We start from the raw sequence: 25,556 nt of genomic DNA on the forward strand, positions 1-25,556 counted from the left end.
CGCCAGCGTGTTCCACGCCTACACTTTCCAACGTTTGCTAGGGATGCCTTTATGATCTGTGCGCGACCCCCACCCCCGGGGGTCTCCTGCTTCCCCTCTTCAAATTGTTTGAGAAATCCTCCTTCCCTCCCTTACCTGAAGGGCATCTCCCACGACTGCAATTAACTGCCAAGATCTCATCGTCGGCTGCAAAGCGCCTCTTCTTTCCTCGCCGGGAGAGCACCGGAGAAGTAAGGGGAACCAGCAAACGGCCCCCACGTGCCAGCAATATCAATGAATACAGACATCTGTCGGGCTCACTGCACGCTTGCTGCCTGCCTGCCTTCTTGCTCTCGCCTCTCCCTCCCTCCCGTTTGCCTTCGCAATGTTCGCATCAGGTGTTTCTAAGATGTACCTCTGCGGCTCCAGGAAAGACTCCAAACAACAAGGAAAAACAAAAGGGGGGGGGATGGGGCGAATGTACACAGAGAAATGAAAGGGTCACCAGAGCGAGGCCCAAACCAGGGTTGCTCTGGCTAATCTTCTTTCCTATGCCCCCTTCACCATGTTTTAAATGTTTGCTAGAATTGTGCATCCCATCATCAGATTGTTCCCCCCTTCAGCTGTGTGTGTGTGTGTGTGTGTGTGTGCGCCTCCCTCTGCACGTGTCCCTTCCTTGTTCTTCCAAGCATTAAATACCTACCACATGACAGAATAGGGCACCTTGCACAGTCTTCCCTGCCTTGCACTTGACAACCAATTCTAACTCAGGAGCAGTGAAATATCTGGAGGCAGGATGTAAGCACTCCCAATTATTTATGCCATGTCTGCATTACTCACATAGCATTTATGGGACAGCCTGAGTAGCTCCTGTTACACTAACCTGTATCATACATTATATTATTTATGCAGAGATGTATCTGTATTGAAGCAATATCCCCTCCATTACTGAGGTACAGTAAAAAGAAGGAAAAAGGAGGGGAGAAAAACACACCTACATTCTGCATGACTCCTCCTCTGTGTGAGTGTAGGTGTCCATGCAAAGCCCATGTGGCATTATTTATTTACTTTGCAGTACAGCATGAAGAATCCAAAGTGCTTGTTCATGTCTGATTTTTTAGCTAAGACTAAGAGCAATACTAACTGAACAGGAGGCAAGCAGGCAGACAGGCAAACAGGTTTAATCCAAGAAACTACTTAAATTGCATTATATGTTTTGTGTGTAGGAATACAATAAATGGCTTCAAAATTGATTCAGAGTTTTGTGTGTCTGCGCACACAGACAGAAGTAAGTCCCATTGAGGATAGCGTGGCTTATATTTCCAGTTATATTTCCAGTTAAGTGTCTACAGGATTTCAGGTTTTCACATGCAAACACACATGCACACCATCACTTCATTGTAAAAGTATGTGGGTGTGTTTCCTCCCTAAAAGGTGTGGGGTGAGAAACACACGGCAGCTTAAAGAGAAAGCAGAGGAGAGGACAAAATAGCTCTATTGCAAACTGACAAACAGATCAGGGCATCTTAGGCCGGCATTACAAACAATTATCCATTTATTATCCTGCTTGAATGTGCAAAAGCAAGGTTTCTAGTTTAGATGGATGCTTTTTAATAGGGCTCTTCCCCCAAACCTATCTCAGGCAGAGCTAAACAGACACAATAAATTGCAAAACCTAATTTTAATTGCTACAAAACAGCTCTCACTATGACATTTATAGTTCAGTGCATAACATGCCCGTAACAACACAAGTTTGGTGGAGTTTTAGCAAGTGTTCTCAAGACGAAGTGTGTAGCTCTGATCACCTTATTAGTGCAGTTGGTAGCCTTAACAATTTTCATAATGTAATAATCATTTATATTGATGAAGCAGACACACACGCACACTTAGCATTTGTATCTATCAATTAGGAAAATCAGGTGAAGGAAGGACTTCACACTTACACAGAACAATGGGAAACTAAAGCTTTGGTGGAATATGTAAGGAGTACTATTTTCAGATTGTTTGTGACAGGGATGACTTTACAATCTCATTATTTAAATGACCATTTATATTGAATGTGAAGCATACAGAGCACACCAGCACAATCAGTTTGGTTTGTGGGAAACCAGTTCCCCATAAAACAATTAGATGTCTAAAGACTACTGCAGCATTTTAAGACTCATGGTTCATTTTTAATTTTTCACTGCAACATGGAATTGACTTTTATTTCTTTATTTCTTGTATGTACAAGGTAAAGAAGCTACAAATATGGTTGTCAGCTAAACAGTGTAAACCATAAATCAGTTTAAGTTTAGTTCAATTAATAACCTTTCATTATATTGTAATGTTATACTTGCTATATATTGTTGTTTTACTACTGCTCTCAGTTTGTTGTAAACCACTGTTGGCTGTATTGAGAGGCACTGATTGATGGATACAGTGGGTGTTCAAATTCTAGTGATATGTTGGGGAAAGCTCTAAGTGTAAAGGCCAGCCAACTCTTCAAACTGGATAAAACATGGATAAAACATCCTCAGAGAATAAGACTGTCACCTTGAGTCTTGAATAAGACTCAAGGTGGACCTTAGAGTCTCAGGTGCAAAGAAGGACTGCTGAAAAGGCAGCAGTACACACTGAAGTTAGGAAGAATCAACATACAGTAGCTGGGAGGGGGGAGCTCCAGGAGACCAGCACATAGGATACTCCAATGATGGAACAAGTTGATTCTGCGAACCTAGTTGCATGTGTTATCTAGAATTAGGAATTGTCATCTATAGCCTCCAGATGTTGTTGGAGTACAATTGTCTTCTTCACTCATTTACCAGCTGGGCAGCTTCCTTGTTGACTCACAGACTAGAAATCTGAGGCACACAATTTCAATGAGAAATGCCATAGCTCAGTGGCAGAACATCTGCTTTCCATGCACTGAGTTGTGTGAGAGCTGAGTTGAAAGAGGCTGCAGGCTGAGAATCAGCTTAATTAGGCTGGATGCAAAGCTTTGACGATGGAAGAAGCAAGATCTTTCGGGGTGTTACTGCTGTGAGCTCCTCCATCTTAGGCTCAGGGTGTATATATGTGTAAATATATATCCTAAAGATACCACAGTCTCCACTGTCCCTCATTCCAAGGAAACTGAACCCTGGGTAAGTGTTCATAACCCCTGGAATCTTTCAGTGCTCAGAGATTGGGGTAGTGTGTAACAATTTTATGTTTTTGTGTGGATATGAGATGGCAACCTCCTTCACTGGAGGTTTTTAAGCAGGGGTTTGATGCCCATCTGTCATGGATGCTATATATAAGATCCCTGCATTGCAGGGGGTTGGATTAGATGACTCTTGGTGTCCCTTTCAAATCTATGATTCTATGGTTGTCATGCACTGGAGGATTTACTACAGCCAATGCACAGATTGGCCAGGCCTAAGACTTCCTTCCTCAAGATACTGGAAGTTAGCAGGGCTTATTCAAAGATGAAATAAGTCCCAAAGCTTTAAACATTCCAAAGAATCATTAGGATGCAGCAGCAGCCCCTTTTGTAGCACAGTAATGAGAAATATACCGGACGCGGGTGGCGCTGTGGGCTAAAGCCTCAACGCCTAGGGCTTGCCGATCGAAAGGTCGGCGGTTCGAATCCCCGCGGCGGGGTGCGCTCCCGCTGCTCGGTCCCAGCGCCTGCCCACCTAGCAGTTCGAAAGCACCCCCGGGGGCAAGTAGATAAATAGGTACCGCTTACCAGCGGGAAGGTAAACGGCGTTCCGTGTGCGGCTCTGGCTCGCCAGAGCAGCGTTGTCACGCTGGCCACGTGACCCGGAAGTGTCCCCGGACAGCGCTGGCCCCCGGCCAATAGATGTGAGATGGGCGCACAAACCCCAGAGTCTGTCAAGACTGGCCCGCTCGGGCAGGGGTACCTTTACCTTTACCTTTAATGAGAAATATAGTGGAATTAACCCTAGTTAACCATGTTGGTGCTTATCAGGTAATAAGTCTAATAACATGATTAGTGGAAACAGAGTTGTGTTCGAAGAGGATATAATATTATACAGAAGCAATGGGGGGTTTTTTGTTTTAAAAAGCCCGCAAACATTAGCATAAGGCCTAAACATGTGGAGGTGTTTCCATAACCAAGAGTGGAAGAGAAAAGTCTACAACTTTGTAATTTTGTTTGGCGGTTGGGATGGGGTGGTGGGAATGATACAGGGAGACATGATAGATGTGTATGCAACTCTGCAGGGTGTGGAGAAGGTGGATAGAGGAGATACAGTGGTACCTCAGGTTAAGAACTTAATTTGTTCTGGAGGTTCTTAACCTGAAACTGTTCTTAACCTGAAGCACCACTTTAGCTAATGGGGCCTCCCGCTGCTGCCGCGCCGCCGGAGCACAATTTCTGTTCTCATCCTGAAACAATGTTCTTAACCCGAGGTACTATTTCTGGGTTGGCGGAGTCTGTAACCTGAAGTGTCTGTAACCAGAGGTACCACTGTATTCCCCTACCCCTCTCTCTTAATAACAGAACTTGAATCCATTCAATGAACTTGAATGTTGGAAGATTCAGGACAGGCAAAAGTTCATACTGAAGTATGAAATTTAATACCACAAGATGTAATGATGGCCACCAGCTTAGATGGCTTCAAAAAGAGGGTTGGATAAATTCATGGAGAGTAAGGCTATCAGTGTCCTCAATGCCTCTATTCTATCTACACTATCTATAGCAGCATTCCTCTGAATTACTAGCTGCTGGGAATCACAGCTGGGAAGTTCACTGCTGCTGCACTCTGGTCCTGCTTACTTGTTTCCTGTTGGGGTATCCGGGTGGCCAATGTGAGAAAAGGATGCTGGACCAGATGGGGTCCTTAGCTGTTACATTCTTTTTTTTTTATAATAATTTTTATTGCATTTTTTCCAAATTACAGAAAGAACAAGAGAATAGACAAAATAGAAAGAGGAAAAAAAGGAAAAAAGAACAGAAAATCACAACCATTTCAACAACTTATTTCAAATTTCCATTGGACTTCCCCACATCTCCCACATAATGCATTCTTGATAATAAAGTTATCAGCAAGTTATACCCTTATTTCGTGTGTTTCTTTATATTTTCAGTTGCAATTTAAGTTTAAATCTCTTATTCTCCATTTACTCTAAAGATATAACATAATGTCGTTTTTACCCATTTAAACTTTGATTCTTTCATGAATGTTATCAATTTCATAGATAATTAAATTTCGTTGCTGGGGCTAACGTTCCAAATCATACGGCATCTTATGATTCATACAACTTATAATGCTTTTGCAGATAGTCTTTAAATTTTTTCCAGTCCTCCTCCATTGCCTCTTCTCCCAAGTCTCGGATCCTTGCAGTCATCTCGGCTAGTTCCATGTAGTTCATCAATTGCGTCTGCCAATCCTCCAGTGTGGGCAAATCTTGGGTCTTCCAGTGCTTAGCGATAAGGATTCTTGCTGCTGTTGTAGCATACATAAAGAAAGTTCTATCCTTTTTTAACACCTTCTGGCCGACAATGCCCAGAAGGAAGGCCTCTGGTTTCTTGGGAAAGGTGTACTTGAACACCTTTTTTAACTCGTTATAGATCATTTCCCAGAAGGCCTTCAATCTTGGACAAGTCCACCAGAGGTGAAAGAATGTCCCTTCAGCCTCCTTGCATTTCCAACATTTATTATCAGACAAATGGTATATCTTAGCAAGCTTGACTGGGGTCATGTACCACCTGTATACCATTTTCATAATGTTTTCTTTCAAGGCATTACATGCCGTAAACTTCATACCGGTGGTCCATAACCTTTCCCAGTCCTCAGACATGATATTGTAACCAATGTCTTGAGCCCATTTTATCATGGCTGATTTAACTGTCTCATCCTGAGTATTCCATTTAAGCAGCAAGTTATACATTCTCGATAATACCTTGGTCTTTGGTTCTAACAACTCTGTCTCAAGTTTCGATTTTTCCACCTGGAATCCTGTTTTTTTATCTAGCTTAAAAACCTCATTAATTTGGGCATAGTGTAGCCAATTTTGCACCTTATCCTTTAATTTTTCAAAGCTCTGCAACCTCCAATTACCTCCGATGTTTTCTATTATTTCCCAATATTTCGGCCAGTATGCCTCCATATTGAGTGTTTTCCGAGCTTTGGCCTCTATTGGTGAAATCCACCTCGGAGTTTTACTTTCCAATAAGTCTTTGTATTTTTTCCAGACCATATATATTGCTTTTCTGACAATATGGTTTTTAAACATTCCATGTGTTTTTCCCTTGTCATACCACAAATACGCATGCCAACCTAACGAATTATTGAAGCCTTCCAGATCTAGGACATCAGTGTTTTCCAATAAAATCCAATCTTTCATCCAGCAGAAGGCCGCAGCTTCATAATATAACCTTAGGTCTGGCAGGGCAAACCCCCCTCTCTCCTTTGCATCGGTTAGTATTTTAAACTTTATTCGGGGCTTTTTGCCCTGCCAGACAAACCTAGAAATATCCCTCTGCCACTTTCCAAAACATTCCACTCTGTCCACAATCTGCAAGGCTTGAAATAAAAACAACATCTTTGGCAAAACGTTCATTTTTATAGCTGCTATTCGGCCTAACAAGGATAGTTTCAATCTTGACCAAATTTCTAGATCTTTTTTGACTTCTGACCAACATTTTTCATAGTTATCTTTAAATAAATTCAAATTCTTAGAAGACAGATTGACCCCCAGGTATTTCACTTTTTTAACAATGCTTAGTTCTGTTTCCTTCTGAAACCCCTCTGTTTCAGTAACTGTCAAGTTTTTCCCTAACACCTTAGTTTTTTGTTTGTTCAGCTTAAAACCCGCCACCCGACCAAATTTCTGAATCAATTCCAAAACTCTTTTTGTACTAGGTTCTGGCTCCTGTAATGTTAAAACCAAGTCATCTGCAAATGCTTTCAGTTTATATTGTTTCGCTCCGACCCGTATTCCTTGTACCTGCCGATCCTCCCTTATCATATTCAGCAAAACCTCCAGGACTGAAATAAACAATAAAGGGGATAGGGGGCACCCCTGGCGTGTTCCTTTTTCAATATGAAGTTCTTCTGTCACCACATTGTTCACTATCAACTTAGCTTTTTGTTCTGAATAGATTGCCTCTATTCCATTCTCAAACCCCCTTCCCACTCCCATCCCTTCCAAGTTTTTCTTCATAAATTTCCAAGAAATGTTGTCAAAGGCCTTCTCCGCATCAATAAAAATTAACACTGCTTTGGTGTTAATATTTGTTTGTAAAAGTTCCAGAATATCGATAATATTCCTGGTGTTGTCAAACAAATGTCTACCTGGGAGAAAGCCTGCTTGGTCCTTATGGATTACTTCATTTAATACTTTTTTAAATCTGTTAGCCAAAACATCCGCAAATATTTTGTAATCCACGTTTAGGAGTGAGATGGGACGGTAGTTCTTAAGTTGAGTCTTTTCAGTTTCCACTTTAGGTATCAGTGTGATGAATGCTTCTTTCCACGTATCTGGTGCCCTCCCTCCCCCCATAATCTGGTTGCAAACCTCCATTAATGGTTGTATCAAATAGTCTTTTAACATCCTGTAGTACTTGGAGGTGAGTCCATCAGGGCCTGGAGATTTGCCTAGTTGCATATTCTGAATGGCATCCTCGATTTCCTGTTGTGTTATTTTACAGTTCAAGATTGATCTCTTCTCTTGAGATAGTTTTGGTAGGCCGTTGTCTTTCAAAAATTGTTCTATCTCAGTTGCTTCCTCGGATTCTTGTGTATACAGTTTTTTAAAATATTTCTGGAAACACTTTCTAATTTCTCCCGGTTTCTGAATGTTTTTCCCTTCAACTTCTAAGTTGGTGACTTTAGCTGTTACATTCTTCTGTTCTTAATCCTAGCCCTGTTGCCAGGTGAAGAGTCGTGTGTGTGTGTATGAATCCTTTTTCACAGGAGATGGCATTGATGATGAAGCTAGAGAGCAAGCAAGGCACTGGTACTTCAGTTTGGAGACCGGGTCAAGGATAAGTCAGGGAGGGGTTCTTCTGAGCTTCTTGAAGACTCAGCGGGAAAAGGTGGTGGTGGGGAAATAGCTAGTTAGTGTTAGGATTTTTTTGTCTGCCTTAGGCTCAACTGAGCTAGGCATCTGTTCCACCACACTAAGGAAGGAGCACTGAAATGATACTTCCATTTTAAAACAACAACAACACAGCAACCAGAATATCTAAGGGACTGCCTTGCCCACTATGCCCCTGCCCAACAACTGTGCTCTTCAGATAAGGGATTAGATGAGATGCTGGGAATTGGGAGCCAATGTGCATTGCCTTGAGCTCCTTGGAGAAAAAGGTGGGATATAAATGCAATAGATATAAATAAATAAAATCATTTTGACAACTGCTTTTATCTGCCCCTAAGTAAAATTTTTAATAATTTGAGTTGGAATGATTTGAGTTGATTCACTGACTGACACTGTGATGCTTTGAGTTGGTTAGGAATCTTACACATCTGCAGATTGTTCGGACTCATGTGCAGTATCAGAATGCACAGAGTGACCTGTGCATTCCATGCATTAAATGGCTGCCTAAACAGAAAACAGCTTCCCTTTGAGAAAAGGAAATAGGAGCATCAATTAGCAATGCATTTACAGAACAAACACATGGGGGCCCTCTATGCCTGGAGGATTAGGACTGAATGATTCCGGTCTACACTCTGTCTAATGATCCAACAATATGATAGGAGGCAAGCCTATTAAAGTAGATTCTGTTGCAAACGTTATCGTGATTTATGGGAAACATACTCTGGCTTATTCTGAAGCAGATTACAGTTGGCGTGTGTGGGTCTGGGGGAGATGATTGACTTATGACAGAGCAATTCAATCATGCATCGTTTTGTAGAATGGCACTTATGAACTGAGGCAGATCTGTGTTTTGTGTGCGTCTGTCATTGTACTGATGTTTTTGTGTTTTTTTGTGTGTGTCTGTTGTTGTTTTGCAAAGCACCTTGAAATCATTAGTATAAGGTGGCATAAAACAGTTAAAAATTAATTACCATATTTTTCAGTGTATAACATGCCCCATGTATAAGACACCCCCTATTCTGGGGGACTCCTAATTAAGAAAATGGGGAGGATTGCCCAGAGTTGTTGAGCTATTTTTGGGAGGGGATTGCCATCAGTTTTGCAGCTTTTTTTTGGGGGGGTGCCTAAAATCACTCACCCATCTGAACAATGCTGACAATAGCAAGCGCCGCCGAAGCCACCAATCATCAGCCCGCTTGCCGCTGAAAATTGCCTGCTTGCAGCAGGCCCCAGTCGCCAGTCCACCCTCTGCAATATCTGTGTATAAGATGACCCCAATTTTTTCATATGATTTTTAAATTTAAAAAGCTCGTCTTATACACAGAAAAGTACGGTAATTAAAATAAACACATAGTCATAAAATAGCTCATGGTCATGGTGTCCAGATTTATGCGGATTGTCAAGAATGACAATCCTTTCTGGTCACATCCACACCATACATGGTTTTCCGCAACAAGATTCCTAGAAACTGTAGTATATTAAGTGTGCCAGGAATTGTAAACTACCATTGCCATAATTTTTGCAGGCGGAACCAAAGACTCCTGGGACTATAGAGCCTTCTCTGAAATGCTGTAGTTTTCTAGTTTCCCATTTCTCGGAAGATCCCATAACAGCCCTAAGTAAGAGCCCCATAGAAGATCTGTTTCAATTGGTGTAAAGGATAGAGAGAATTTAGCTCACCTTTATGCTTCAGGCTCAGCCTTAAGTTTCCTGCTTATACATTTGTATCCTGAGCTTCTTTCAAGTAAGCCAGGGTGATATTTTATCATTTCAAGGACTCTGAAGTAAAAGCATTGAAACATGCAGTCCCCCACCCAAAAACACACTGCACGAAAACTCAAGGCCTATTTGGTGGTTCCTGTTTTGGGTACAACATCACAGGGATTTCAAGGGGAATGTAAGAGTTTCAACAGAACTGATAATATGCCTCATGGGAGTCCCTTGCTTTTTCTGCTCGAACATTTCAAGGGGAATTTGGAGGTTGCTATTGGTGAGAGGATCTCAGGAATTTCAAGGGGGGAAGATAAATGAGTTGTGATAAGTTGAGCAGAATTTCTTGAGCAGCGCATGAAGGACGCATCCCATAATGTTAGTTAGACTGCATTCAGCAAGATATTTGATTTCCACAGAACTATTAACTGTGGGCAGGATTTTAGCCCAAAGTATTATAAACATTTATCCATTTCCTCATTGCCACTTTTGAACACATGTTCCTTTACAATTTTACAGCCAGATCTGATTTTTTTTTTTACACTCAGAAGTAAAATAAGCAAGTATAGGCAATAGTTTCAGAGCAGTGTAGTTTTATGATTTTCTTGCGGAGGGGAGGTAGCCTCCTGATTCATGGGGTCCTGGACCTAGCAAGGGTTAAAATCTAATTGCAGATTCCATTGTTGAACTAATCAGGCAAGTTCCTTTGTGAAAGAATGGCCATAGTTGCCATCTAAGGACCACCAGAGTGTGTGAGATGTGAGAGCAGGCTGAAGGGAGAAGTCAGAGACATGGGAGTCAGAGACATGCTTCCTTTATTTTTTATTTCAAGCCTGTGACTATGGGAGAATCTCTCACTGCTCAGAGATTGGGGTGTTGTTCAAAACTATGTTGTTTTGAGTTTAGTTTGCCCAAATGTGTAGGGAGCAGTCCTTATCATCTTAATTGTACTTTAAACTGAAATCAGTGCAAAAATAGATGAACAGATTCTTAACAATTGTGCAGCCAAGTTCCCTCTCCCCCCTTGAAAGTGGATGTTGCAAATATAATAAAATATAACCTGTGTAGTATTTAAGAGCAATATTCTTTAACAATACATTCACAGTCAGCTCATACAGCATCTGTAAATGCAATTACTGTCAGCTGATCAGAAGTCTTCACATCTGCATTGTAGCTAGTGACTTATTGCTGCTTACAACAAACAAACAAGCAAAGTACCAAAACCTAATTAAGATGCTAATCAATGTTGAATGTTTAGACTGCTTTCATGTCAGTTGCAATGAAACATAGAGTTATAGCAGCTCACGGAAACAGTACTGAAGCAATTTTAAAATACAAATAAGCAACTAAACACAAGGCACACCTGGGTTCTTTTGACCTCATATGTCTTCTATGAAACTAACAAGTTGCCTACATACCCCCTCTGCATGCTTCAAGGTTTTAAGAATGAGAGCCCTGCTGGATCAAATAAAAGGCCTATTGGTTCAGCGCTCAGCAAGAAATAAGTGCAATAGCCCTCTCCTGGTTTTGTTTCCCAGCAGCTAGTTTGCAGAGTACCAGCACTTCTGATCCTCAATGTAATATACAGCACACCTGTAATGTTAGGGAATCCACGTTTTATGTGTGTTATATTTCATCCAGATCTGGAGGAGTCCCAGTTCAGGTTTTACACAAAGGTTTGGAGACCATGCTCTCAAGGCTTTGAGTTTGTTCTAGATCAAGTGTTTCGGTCACTATCCTTTGTGCAAAGAGCAGGATAATCCATTATGACTAGCAGCCATGGATAGCCTTATCCTCCATTAATTTGTTAAAATCCCGTTTTAAAGCTGTCAAGTTGGTGGCCATCAACAAATCTTGTGGAAGCTAATTTCATAGTTTAACTATGCACCATGTGAAGAACTACAGTGGTATCTCGGGTTAAGAACTTAATTCGTTCTGGAGGTCCGTTCTTAACCTGAAACTGTTCTTAACCTGAAGCACCACTTTAGCTAATGGGGCCTCTTGCTGCCACTGCGCCACTGCTGCACGATTTCTGTTCTCATTCTGAAGCAAAGTTCTTAACTCAAGGTACTATTTCTGGGTTAGCGGAGTCTGTAACCTGAAGCGTCTGTAACCTGAAGCGTCTGTAACCTGAGGTACCACTGTACTTGCTTTTGCCAGTCCCAGATCTCTCAACACTGACCTTTTCTAGGTGACCCCTGGTTTTAGAATTATGAGGGAGAAGAAACTTCTCCCTAAAAGCTTCCTACACACCATGCTTAATTTTATACATTTCTTGTCATGTCCCTGCCCCATTACTCATTGTTGTTGTCTTTCTCACTCCAAAGTCCTCAGTTTTCTTATAGGGAGTTCCCTTTTTTTTCACCTTTTCCCCTCTCTGGAAACGAGGATTATTTCTGAAATTTAGCAACCAGGCATTGTTCACTTAATTGTCCCTCTCCAGAAGCTCATTGCTACTCTCATAGAACTTCAGAGGCTTCACAAGAAAAAGCTTACTACTGGAGAAGCTATACCAATTCTTCTTCCACAAGTATTTTTCTTCAATATGCCTTCAGCATATATGCTTTAGAATGATGTTTTATATTTAATAAGTATTATGCCATCCCCCCCCCCCCCGAAAATACATGCTAAGCTTACTGGCATGTAACTTCCTGCACTCCTGGACCCCTCTTTTTGGTACTATATTGGCCACCTCCAGTCCTCATGTATGGAGGCCAATCTTAGATACAAGTTACATATTACAGTATTGTTTTCCATTGCTGGGCATACCTAACTTTCCTCAGGGCATGATGTAGCAATTGGGAAATTAGGAGAGGCCAGCAAACTTTGAATTCTTATCCCAGCGTTCCTTACAACACCACTGCAAGGCCAGCCAAGTATTGTTATTATCCCCACAATGCAGAGAGGAGGCTGCAGTTGAGCAATAATGGTTTTACACAGGCCATGTAGTGGGTTTATGACAAATGTGAGATAAAGATTTACAAGTCAAGCTTTGTTTAATTGTAATGGCCATCCATGGTTTAGCAGTAGTACATTAACGACACCCAAGCTCTCACAATCCCTCCTTTCCTTGCATTTTCTGATACCCTCCCTGACTTCTCATTTCATGACAAATCCATAGTTTGAAATTAAATCAGAACTGGGGAAACTACAGTTGGTTAAAAATAATAATAATCAAGAACTGGAAACACATTCTGGCTGTGGTTTTCAATTCTGCTCTGCAAGCATTAAATATTCCGCAGTTTACTCAGTTTGGTTCTAAAGCCAAACCATATTTTGCAGTGAAATAGGAAACTAAGGAGGACATCAGGAAATTAGGAAGGTTTGAAGATAACACACTTAACAGAATGACATGGTTTGTTATGGTGCTCAAATAGCCCCCATAATCTAATCCGCTGTTTTAAATGAATATGTTTTCACATGTGTTGGATCACCTAGCATTATGAATCAAATACAGATAAACTGGTTAACAGTTCTGTGCTGGGTTGCAGTTCTACAAATGTTATCAGATTAATGCTTTCAATGTTTATATATTTTCCATGGCAAAGAACCAATTCTTTTTGTTGTTGTTGTTACTTTAGTTAATATTTGCTGGCTTCAGAAGTATGCAATAAGGTGAATCTCCGCATCTAATACACGAATCAGACCTGGGTCAATAATAAGGCAGATAAATTAGAAGATGAGCACAGTAAGTTTAGTGCTATAAATTGTTGACACTGAAGTTTCATTTAACTATCTAGATAGCAATGTTCCTGCACTCAATATTTCTGCTGTAAATCACGAGCAAAGATTGTTCATTGTTTAGGAAATGTGAAAGGTTTGTTATTGTGTAGTCAAAGCAATTATGTCGGGTAAGACTTACTACAGATTAAAGAGGACAGGTCAAGGATTTTTTTAAAAAATGCAGCCATGCATTACCTATCAGCATATGTATACTTGTAATACTAGTGAAACAGAGGGGTAATTGAGCAACACATTTTTTCCTGACTTGTTCCTGTATTTTTCATTCTTTGATTTTGCCTTTTAGTTTGTCCTAGCTTGGTTTTAGGGACGCGGGTAGTGCTGTGGGTTAAACCACAGAGCCTAGGACTTGCCGATCAGAAGGTCGGTGGTTCGAATCCCTGCAACGGGGTGAGCTCCCGTTGCTCGGTCCCAGCTCCTGCCAACCTAGCAGTTCGAAAGCACGTCAAGGTGCAAGTAGATAAATAGGTACCGCTCCTGTGGGAAGGTAAAGGGTTTTTCCGTGCGCTGCTCTGGTTCACCAGAAGCGGCTTAGTCATGCTGGCCACATGACCCAGAAGCTGTACACCAGCTCCCTCGGACAATAAAGCGAGATGAGCACCGCAACCCCAGAGTCAGCCACAACTGGACCTAATGGTCAGGGGTCCCTTTACCCTTTACCTTTAGCTTAGTTTTGCCTCGGTCTTTGGTTCTGACCCTAGCTTGTCTCATAGCCCCTGGTTCCCAGTTCCTGACTCACCTTGGGTTGCTACAGACTTAACAAATGGGGCTGTATGTATGGGATGCATAGGGACCAGTGCTTTTCTTCTAGAAAAAAAGGTGCCAGTACTCACCATGAAGTTATTGCAACCATTGCCATATTTTTCACTAGTGCTCTTCTTCTAGAAAAAAAGGTGCCAGTACTGACTACCCTTGAGTACCTCCAGAAAAAAAAAGCACTGGTAGGGAAACACTTGTTGCCTCTTCCCTCAACATTCCCACATGAACTGGCCCACCCCAGGGATGGTGGACTGCAGGTCCATGACAAATAGGTGCCCCTAACCTTCTCCATCTGGCCCTCAGGAGGACTCTCATCAGGCACTGACCCTTACTGACCCTGCTTTGTGGTGTCTTTGAGTGCTTTTGTCCAGATGGAATGTGTTTATTGAACTCTGAGAATGCTAGAACTCATGGACACCCAATGATGTTTAATGATGATGGACAATTCAGGACAGCCAAAACAAAGTATTTTTCCATGCAGTGCAGAGTTAAACTATGGATTTCACTTGCACAGGAGGCAGTGATGGCCATCAACTTTGATGGTTTTAAAAGAGATCTTTAACTTCAGACCTGACCTTTCCTTACCTGCCCAAACTGAATGCCAATCAAATAAAGTAAAAGATTCTCTACGGTATGAAGCAGGAGAAAGCAGGGAATCCCAAGAGACAATCAGGGGCTCCCCCAAAGTTCTTATTCAGCCCACAAAGGATGATCAGGTGAAGCCCATATTTTAGTGGAAGTGAAGGTGGGTGCTGCAAAGTTAAATAAGAGGGATGACTGGGGTGGAACTGCCCTAAATAGGAGACTACCTTGCCCGCTCTTATCGGTCCTAAGAAATGAAAGAAATTAGTGCAGTTTTGAAATGAGTGGTTAAGATCTGTGCAGTTTTGAATGGCTTGGTCCACCATCCTGGTTCAAAAGGTTGTCCAATTGTGTTTAAACATGGACAAAAACCTGCTCCTTAATCCTTTTAAAATTAAAAACTTTATTATTAAGTTAAAATAACAATTCAGTAAGAAATATATAATAAAATAACAAAAAAGAGAGAAAACTATACAAAACAAAAAACTGGGTTCATAGCCATTCATTACTACATAAAATAAAGCACATTCTCAAGAGATTACACAGTAAATTAGATGTTTCGACAAAAAACAACCTGATACAGAGAGTCTACAAAACAAGTGTTATGAATACCAAATAAAGCCATATTTCATCGGGACTTGCCATTACTGTACTGTGATTGACTTGTCATATGAATAACAAATGTCCTCAAATGGAGCCAAAATCCATATGTTTAGCTGCACTCCAAGATACCCTTAATTTATGTGTTAATTTTTCAGCAATAAGGATAAACATACTTTATTAAACCAAATATTAAAGAAAAACTCAGACACCCTCCAGCCATGCTCCTAGATGTCAGAAACCACTGTGCAAAATATGGTTGCAGTGTCTTAAGAAGTGTGAAAATGCATAGTGAACTAACCACCTTCCAAAATATATAGTAGGTGGAGATTGTCTGGATAATCATGGTTATTTATGGTGCCCATGTGAACAGAGAAGCCTGTTCAGAAACAGAGGGGAAATTGTGGGAGCCTGGCATGGCCACAGAGCGAACTACATCAGAAGCATGCTTAGTAATATAAATATTTCATTCATATGCACCTGTACAGCATCTGATATCCTGCTTCATAGCAGGCTATCCCAAGGCAACAGGAACAGTGGAGTGCCCGTTCAATAAAGAAATTTCTATTGTGAATTTAAAAGGATTCTTATTTATCCCCTTTCAGGAGCACAATATCAAAGAGATACGGCACAGTGAGCAGGGTAACACTTAAAGCTGGGCACAGCAGAATCTGAGCTCCAAGCTAATAAAGAAGCTTGGAGTGGTAGGGTGTGTGGTTTGAGGTGTGGCAATTCAGGCTATCAAGGTTAAAGGACTCACTTCGGACAAAAAGTCATAAACCAAAAGAAAAACTGGGTGGTGGCAGGAGGAAAAGAGTATATAAATGCTGGATAATTCACAGAACCAGAGAGAAGAAGCTGTACCTAAAATGTTGGTAGGATTTACTGGAGCTTGTTTGAGTGCCCACAGAAGCATGCCAGCCCTCAGTAACAAATGAAGGAAGGAAGTTGCAAAGGAATGCTGGCTCCCTGGTGTGTGCAGCCATGTTTCGCTTTTCTTTCTTCCTGTACAATTCCCACCCAGAGAAATGGGATGTCAACAAAACGTGCAATCACAGCATGCAGCAACAAGGAGCCATACATGCTGGCTGCTGAGGTTGTGGGAGGTTGGACATCTTATTTTAGAGGTTTTAAATAGGAAAAATAAAATAGTTGGGGAAAAGGCATAGCAATCCACAACCCTAAAAAACCCCAGCCCTTTCTTATTTTTTTAAGAATGTATTTCTGGGCAGTTTTTAAAGGGTTTTCCACTTAAAAAAATTCCCGGAAATTGAAACAGATTAACTTAGTTTACCACTCACAGAGCTACAATTCCCAGCACCCATAACAAACTATGATTCCCAGCAGGGCTTTTTTTTCAGTCAGAACTTGCCAGAACTGAGTTCCAGCATCTCTCAAGTGGCCACCATTGCCATTCCAAGAGAATGAGAAAGATGTTTGTTCATGGTGAGTTCTGGCACCTCTTTTTCTAGAAAAATAGCACTGGTTCCCAGGATTCCTTGGGGGAAGCCTTGATTATTTAAGTGCTATGAGAGTGCTTTAAATGCTGATGGGACCCAAGAGTCACCTGGATGGTGAGGTTGAGAGGCTTTAGAAAACTAGGTTGGCTAAGGGTGCATTTATTTATAAATGTATTACAGGCATACCTCGGAAGTTGAACACCTTGCAAGTTGAACGTTTTGGCTCCTGAACGCCACAAACCCAAAAATGAGTGTTCCAGTTTGTGAACTCTCTTTGGAACCCAAACGTCCGACATGGGTTCTGTGGGTTCTGACTGGCTGCAGCAGTGGCATAGCGTGGGGGGTGCAGGGGGGGGGGCGGCCGCACCGGGCGCAACATCTGGGGGTTAGGATTAGGGGGCGCAAATCCACGGGTTAGGGGGTGCAAATCCACGGGTTAGGGGGCGCAAATTACTTACCTTGCCCCGGGTGCTGACAACCCACGCTACGCCACTGGGCTGCAGGAGCTTCATGCAGCAAATCGGAAGCCACGCCTTGGTTTCGGACGTTTTGGAAGTCAAACGGACTTCTGGAATGGATTCCATTCAACTTCCGAGGTACGACTGTATTATGTTGGCCACTTGTGTAAATGGAAATTAAAAATCAAAAAAATTAAACATCATAACTTATCTGAGCCCATGGGCCTTTCCATACAAAAATCCATACCAACCATTGCAAGCATTCCTTTCAACCATTCGGAGTCATAAATCATTGTTGATCCACTGCAATTCACCTAGATATCTCTACCAGTAGAACCAAGTCTGGGGGGGGGGTAGACATGCCAGTAGTAGGTATACTCTCCCCACCCAGCACCCACCCACTCAGAGTCCTCCTCAATTAACCATGCAGATCAGCTGAGGAGAGGGCTAATGCCCTTCTCCCAACTCCCTGTTGTGAGTGGGGTCTTGGGAGGGCCAGAAAAATGTTTGAAGATCCTTTTCTGGTTTTCTGGCTGGGGGGCGGGTAGTCATCCTTGATACAAGGGATAACATAATGGACCCCAGGAGTAGCCAACCATTGCAGGGACTGAAAACAGAAGGTTTCATTCTATTTCTGCCCTGCCCTTCCTCCCAAAGGAACACAGGACAGCAAGGAACAAAGCGGTAAAATAATACGAAAGCTTTGTATTACTTTCGGTAGACAAATCTTGCTTCCCAAGCATCAATATTGGAATTAACAAATTGTAATAATGTTGTTATCCTGCTTTGACCATATATTAATGAGTGACTTCCTGCTGATATCATTGACAAAGGAACACAGCACCTGTAAAGTCCAAGTGATAAGGGTGTTCATTATATCTGGAGTATATGAAGGGCAGACCAAATTGATTTTGTGGTCAGCTAGTTCTCTGATATAGTTTTTAAAAGGTGTATTTTTTTTTGAGAGAGAGAAATAGAAATATGTGGATCAATATTCAGATACATAAAGAGATTCCAATCCTCAAGCTACTCCGTGCAAGAGTAATCCCACTGAAATCCATTGCTGCACCTTTCCGTATGTAGTATAAAGATGAACAATGGCCTTTTCTGACCCACAGCAGAAATCTGCACAATAGGACACCCCAGGGTTGTGTTTTTTTCACCCACATACAACAGCTTGCAAGTACAAAGGCTAAGTGATCAAATTCTAGTAATGTGCAGCTTTACACATTCTTTCAGTGTTGTACAGAGAAAGAAAAGGGGGTGGGGGAAGTCCTGCTCTCCAATCGATAAACACTTTTGCTGGCCTACAACTTCTTCCAACTTTGCAGCACTCAATTACGTTAAAAAACAGGGTATAAAACTGGGTTGTATTGACCGATATCTCAGATATTTATTACTAAATTATCCACCAGAGAGCATGATGACATTTCCAAATGCATTCTGCTTACAACCATAGCACCAAAGCACAAATCCATGCAGAAATTCTCCTTTGCAAGCCTCCCTTAAATGAATTCCAGAGGGGGAAAGAGGGGCAGGGTGTTGCAACAATGAAGAGTTTTGTAGCACCTTAAAGACCAACAAATATATTGCACCATAAGCTTTCATAGGCTCTCTTTATCAGAGGACAGTAATAGGAGTCAATGGAAGACTAGCAAAAGCATCAAATCACAGGCAATCTTTTTTTAACTTGTAACAAGGAGCTACACACTCATGAATTCATTGAATACCTAGGTATTTGGGATAAACCAGCTTCTTACTAGTTTGTAATGTTGCATTTTAGGATGTGTTCGCATTACTGTTTATTCTGGCTCCAGGGCTCTCCTATGGCTGGTGTTTTAGTTGGGTGCACATGACGTTAGCCACAATGCATATCTATCCTGTAGTTTCTTGATAAGCCCTAGTCCTCCTTGGTACTAGCTTGGGGGGGTATTAGCCAGAGGTGGAGGGGGGGACCCCTCCAAGTAATGCACTGCAGCAGAATGTGCAGTTTGTGCATAGTATGAGGGTTGATCCACTTCAGAGCCTATTTTGCAGTTGGGTGTGGGAAGGGGAAACAGTTATGTTTTCAGCCAGGTGACACACTTTAAGCACCTTTCACAGTGATGGGCTGGTCCCAGGACCTGTTCGCTGGGCTGTGGGGTAGGATGGGGCCACCTCTGAAGCCCCATCTGCCCACAGCTCTGGGGGCCCAGGATAATATGCACATAGCCGTTGAATTCTCTCAAAATTGGCAGTTGGGGCGGGGAATAGAAGAGTAGGAGACAAAATGGTAAGTACCCTGAGTTAATTTTCAGGTGAGTAGTGATTCCAGAGACTTGCACACTGGGCTTTGCAACATCATAATAACTATGGACAACTTTGCACTGTAACCTGTGCCGCCCACTCCTAATTATGGGGCTGTGAGGGGGTGGCAGGGGGGAGCAGTTGGGATTAAGACCAGTTTGACTCCCTGCTGGTAGACTTGCCCAGTCACAACAGGCTTTGGGGCCTGAAAGAGTCTCAGAAGGACACATGGTCTCATTCCCCTTACGCAGCTTTTAAGTTTAGATGTTCTTAAGTTCTATTGTTCTTAAGTAAGCTGTAATTAATAAAGTGGCCCTAGTTTACTATACTTCATGTCTTGCCTCTTTATTTCTGTTCTTCTAACACAATTGTAAGCTTTTAAATTTGCCATAAAGTTCTCAGTGCTTAATGGCACATTTTTTTTAAAAAAAAAATAATTTTAAATTTTTTTTAAAAAAACATTAAATAACTCCCCAGACAAGCCTGTTTCAGATCCTGGATGGAGGCAGTGAATCACTAAACCGTGTATTGCTTTCAGTGATTAACATAAGAGATAACATTAACATAATAGAAATATTAAACTCTTGAAGCAGCAGAAGAAGGCAAAAGGATGAAAGTCTTCGTTTTCTGGTATATATGCATGAAATCAACAGTTTTTATTTCAATCCCTTTCCTAATGATGTCCTATTCAAGTGGACAGGCTTGTGCCCCATCGTTTAAAAAGAACATTTTATTATTGCTATAAGTTAATCTACATTAAAAACAAACAAACAAACAAAATGTTCCGCATTACTTTTAAAAAATGGTATCCTGTCAGGAGTTGCAAAGAACTGCTAAAGATGTATGCATGATCGTGTGTTAGAAAATGGGTGTGCATGTATCCCTCCCCATTCCTATGATGAGAACTTTGGTGTTGAAAGAAATGCCAGGTTGTTGTTACTTTAAAAAAGCACTTCTTTGCTTATTTAACAATGAATTAAACACCAATCAATTCACATATATTAAAAAGAATACCTGCATACACCCTGAGTTTAACAAAATGTTATTTTAAACACATGTAGTCTCCCCATGCTGCTATTTATACTGTACATTGTTTTATTACTGCATCAGCTTTTAGCTCCTGGTTATTGTTTGCATTTTATAGTCAAAAATTCAATGTATCATGCATAACGGGTTTTTTTCCTCTCTCTCTCTTGTGAGCTGTTTGGGGGCTTTCACGGTGGGATGGAAATTACTAAATAAATAAATCTTAGCCAAAATGTAGTCCTACTTCTCTAATCTGAATAATCCATTTCATGTGGGGGTAGAATGTGTTGTGTAATATGGTTCTGTTACATTTGGGCTTGGAGGTTAAAATCATCTTTAGAAAGCAAAGGATTTTCTTTGGTTGGAGATCCAAGTTCTTACTCACTGCCCATTAGCGCTTTGATGCATTCACCTGTAAGGGCTTTAGGGAAGGACTTCAGTTTGTAGGTGGTGCAATGGGAATTACCTTCCTGCTGGGGAAATAATAGCTTTCACTTCACACATGCTGATGGTTTGTTTGTTCTGACTTGGGCAAGGAAACCCTCTCTGGCTATAAAAGGATACACATTAAGGATATCTTCACATTGTTTTATTAAAATGCAGTAAGGTCACACACTCACACACACCTGTGTTTCAAGCCACATTTACATATTGGTGTACACACCAGAGAGGTGGGTGGGAATGACTTCACCTGATGGACATCCCCTGTTTGGTTTTCCAGTACCCACAGCCTCCTGAGCTCTGATTCACGAAGCTGTCACCTGCACATGTGCTCTCATTTGAGCATATGTAATGGGACGCAGGTGGCGCTGTGGGTAAAACCTCAGCGCCTAGGACTTGCCAGTCGTCAGGTCAGCAGTTCGAATCCCCGCAGCGGGGTGTGCTCCCGTTGCTCGGTCCCAGTGCCTGCCAACCTAGCAGTTCGAAAGCACCCCCGGGTGCAAGTAGATAAATAGGGACCGCTTACTAGCAGGAAGGTAAATGGTGTTTCCGTGTGCTGTGCTGGCTCGCCAGATGCAGCTTGTCACGCTGGCCACGTGACCTGGAAGTGTCTGCGGACAGCGCTGGCCCCCGGCCTCTAAATGAGATGGGCGCACAACCCTAGAGTCGGACACGACTGGCCCGTACAGGCAGGGGTACCTTTACCTTTTAATGGCTGTTTCAAATGTACATACCTCACCTTTACTGTGCAGTGAATGTGACTTGTATTTTCAAATTTGTATGGATGCTGGTTTGAGGGGAAATACATGATACAGCAGTTTTTCTCAATAAATTACAGGATAGATAAGGATTGCGGCTAGCATCATGTGCATGGATTCAAACACCAACTGTGAGCCAAAGAAATGGTAATTTGCACAGACTAACAACAGGCAAACCAAGTCATGGGCATCACTTAAAATGGTATCATACAGTGGAATCTTCTTAAGTCCAATTTGTAACATACAACAGCAACAACCACCACAAATAATGCTACTTTAATCAGACTGGCCTTCCTTTGTTGGGAGGGTTTACTGACCCAGAATGTTATGGTTATGGTTCTTCCATGGGGACATACTAACACCAGCTTCCTGGCAAGTGGGTGGCTGTTGCTTACCGGAAGGGAGAGTGGAAGGTAATGGGAGGCTGGTGTCATGCAAATGCAATAGCAGAACCAGTCTGTTGATCACACTAGTGTGTCTGCACCACGCCAACCTCCCGACCAACTAGCACCTCTCACTCACAGTAAGCTACAGTAGCCTATATGCCAGAATGCTAGCATAGCAACTCTGCCCCACTTGGTAAACTCCTGGTAGTGAAATCTGCATTAATTCTGCCACCCACTTTTGCCTCCACTACTGGCACCGTGGCCCTCATGAGGTTGCCCAGAAGACAATACAGCCCTCCACCTGAAAAAGGTTTCTCCTTCTCTCCCTCTCCCGGTGAAACTTTGGTTGTGTTTATTGTCTTGCTATTTATTAAAGGTCAGCAACAGATCAGACCTCCAGACAAGCCTAATGTCTTGAGTAAAATGAGTCCCGAGTTGACAGGTAAACTGTTTTATGCCTTTTTACTCAATTTTCCTGACTCCAGCCTGGCCCAGAGACCATGTAGAGCAAAGACAGCTTTGCTTGTCAAACCCAATAAAGCAAATCAGTGTGCTATCAATAGGATGGAAAATGACTCTCCTTCCAAAACAGTGGACTGCGGATCCCAAGAGCTATGATTTACCAAGTTAAACAATCCCCCTTGAATGTTGAGTGAAAGAACAAACTCTTAACATAATGATATCCTCCCCCCACTTACTTTTTAAAATTGCTTACGTCAGCTGTAAACATCGCAATACTGGGTGGGGTGGGGGAATTCAAACGAATTGCTTTTGGAAGATTGAGATCGTCTCTTTTGTTTCTCAGGTGCAAGTTAATGCTTGAAAGTTGCAGAGGGAACTTGTATAATTTACTTGGTCATTACCTTCTCCTCACAAATCCTTGATGCAAACTACCAGAAATGTGCAAGAAGGGCCTCAGTCTTTTCTTTAAAAACAAATACAAGTAGGACTTGCAACTAGGGATGTTTGCATTTAAAGGTGAACATAACTAATTTGCACTTTTCAAAATAATACACAAACTGAAATACACCACCCTTCAAAATTCACACTTCTCTGAATTTTGCAGTGCAGCCGTGTCACCAAGTAATATGTATAAAAATGCATCTACTAGGATAAAGTGTGCATAAGAATAGAAATATTAGTAAGCATAACATACAAAGATGCATTATGCTGCATCTTGTATTGCTGTAGTCTGCCCTGGGGCCTTTAGGTGAAGGGTGGGTAATCAATCTAAATTACTAAATGTGTGTATTAGAATTAATTTGCACTCCAATGGTGATAAATTTTCTTGAGGCTTTAAACACACACACACACACACACACACACACACACTGTGGAAATATTGAGAACTGAATTTAAACCTGGAAGAGGCCTCCGAGGAAAATCTGAAAGCATACACCGGTTCCTGAGAGAGAATAGTCCTTCAGGTTCACTTTGTCCCACAGAACACAATGAGAATGATTGAGAATGGAAGCAACACATGCAGCCTCATTGCACCTGAATGTTGCCAACCTAGCGCCCATCTCCTATTGCAATTGCCAAAGCCTGACCCTTATTTATTTTATATTTTGGTATTTAATATATTTGTAGTCCACCTATTATTCAAGGGTCCCAGGGAGGCATATAATAAACTTCAAAACCACATTTCATAAATAAATAAAAACAACACTTCATAGATAACACAGGCAGAAAAAGCAAAATAAATAAATAAATCACCATGCACTTCATTCTTCCCCAAAGGCCTGGGCAAAGAGGTGCAAGTCTTTGCCTGGCATTAGAATGAACACAGTGTAGGGGCAATTGCAGAACTCAGAGGGAGAGCTATTGAAAAGCTGCAGGTGCACAACACAGGAAGTCTTCTTCCACGGGGGCCCTGCACATCAACCTTGCTCAGTAAGGAGACCGCCGACTGGGCTTCCTTTAACAAACTTGAGACTTCTGAAGAGTGTGCCAAGGACAGAGAACATTGGGAATGTCTATTATAATACACATATTCTTCCGGACCTCTCCCTCCCTCCACATTTTTCAAAACTGACTTTTAAGCATTATTGAATTCTGTAAACTGCAATTATCAGCCCAGCTAATCTATAGCAACATGGCTATCCCCAGGCCATCCCATCATCTTCATGAAGCCACAAATCTCAATTATTAAGTTAACTGAGAAGCCAAAACAATGATCTAGAGCTGAAGTCAGGATGTCAGGGCAACAACTGCAGTTATCACAGCTGGAGGCTGAAGTGCTTAGCCAACAGTCAGTTCAGCCCCATTAGCTGCCCACATGCAGCCACTCAAGAGAAGGGACGTTATCAAGGTTAGCAAGTTCCTTCTTCTCTGTACATACGCATGAAACACACACTCACACAAACAGACACTGAAAACACAAAGAAGAAACTCAGTGCAAAATGTGATAAGAGGACAAGAGTGGAGAAGCCAGATTCAAGGTTTCAGCCACTTAAGCTGAACGAACAATACATTTAAAAAATTTGCTCAGAATTAAATATGTAAGGTTGTAAGAGAGAGTGGGAAGCCTCAAAAGAAAGGGACATTAAAAATAATTTAAATAAGTGCTCACTCAGTGTTCTAGAAAAAGAGGAAGAAAAGGCATACTGCTCCTCTCTTTCATGTACACGCTTTATGTAAATTAAAAATAATCACTTTGTGAGTGACCTTTTTAACATGGCCTGAGGGAGGAGGGGACTGGTTTATTAGCTCAGAAGTTAAAGGAGGGAAGTAAGGGAGGGGATGTCCTTTTGAACTGTGATTTCTCAATGCCTTTAGCTTTTTGTGTGTGAAAAAGTCTGTTTAAATGTCAGAAGTGAGTGTTTTGATCGTGGGAGAGAAAATTGTGCTCATCTAACTAGGGCCATCTCACCCAGGTATCCTCTGGTGGGCCCCTTCATGTGCTAATGAGTTGTGGTGGGCTTGCCTGGCTCTTCTTCTTTGGCAATCACCCGTAGCCGAGTAAGATTGTCTTCCATAAACACAGTTTTAACAATGAGTTCGTAAGTGAGTGTGGAGGCCAATTTTGGATCCACACGTCCTTCCACAGTGGGGACATTGGTTTCTGGGTAGGAGTTGATCACGGCGTGGATTTGCCAAGTGTGCCTTAGCACGTTTCTCCCTTGTGTCCTGAGTTCGAGTGTCTTCAAAGCCCATGACACCTTTGATAAAGGCTGTTCTCCAACTGGAGCGCTCGCAGGCCAGTGTTTCCCAGTTGTCCGTGTTTACTGAATACTACCTTTTTTTAGATTTGCCTTGAGACAGTCTTTAAACCTCTTTTGTTGACCACCAGCATTACACTTTCCATTTTTAAGTTCAGAATAGAGTAGTTGCTTTGGA

The 25,556-nt window shown here is 41.8% G+C and overlaps 1 protein-coding gene across 25 annotated transcripts in view; it reads right to left on the bottom strand.

The window, feature by feature from the left end:
- The window catches only part of RBFOX1 (RNA binding fox-1 homolog 1), a 1,477,709-nt gene that overhangs the window by 780,223 nt on the left and 671,930 nt on the right, over positions 1-25,556 (bottom strand). For 2 of the 25 annotated variants that reach the window (XM_082199118.1, XM_082199130.1), the window contains exon 1: positions 136-617. The exons of 18 other annotated variants lie outside the window; for them this stretch is intronic. In XM_082199118.1, coding sequence (XP_082055244.1) covers positions 136-146 — 11 coding nt within the window. In that variant the 5' untranslated portion in view covers positions 147-617. Of the gene's footprint in view, positions 1-135; positions 620-25,556 lie in introns of those variants that run through there. 5 more of the 25 variants (XM_082199131.1, XM_082199127.1, XM_082199125.1 and 2 more) reach the window with 3 other exon arrangements.

This window comes from Podarcis vaucheri, assembly GCF_965113315.1.
Source record: "Podarcis vaucheri genome assembly, chromosome: 14".
NCBI classification, from domain to species: domain Eukaryota; kingdom Metazoa; phylum Chordata; class Lepidosauria; order Squamata; family Lacertidae; genus Podarcis; species Podarcis vaucheri.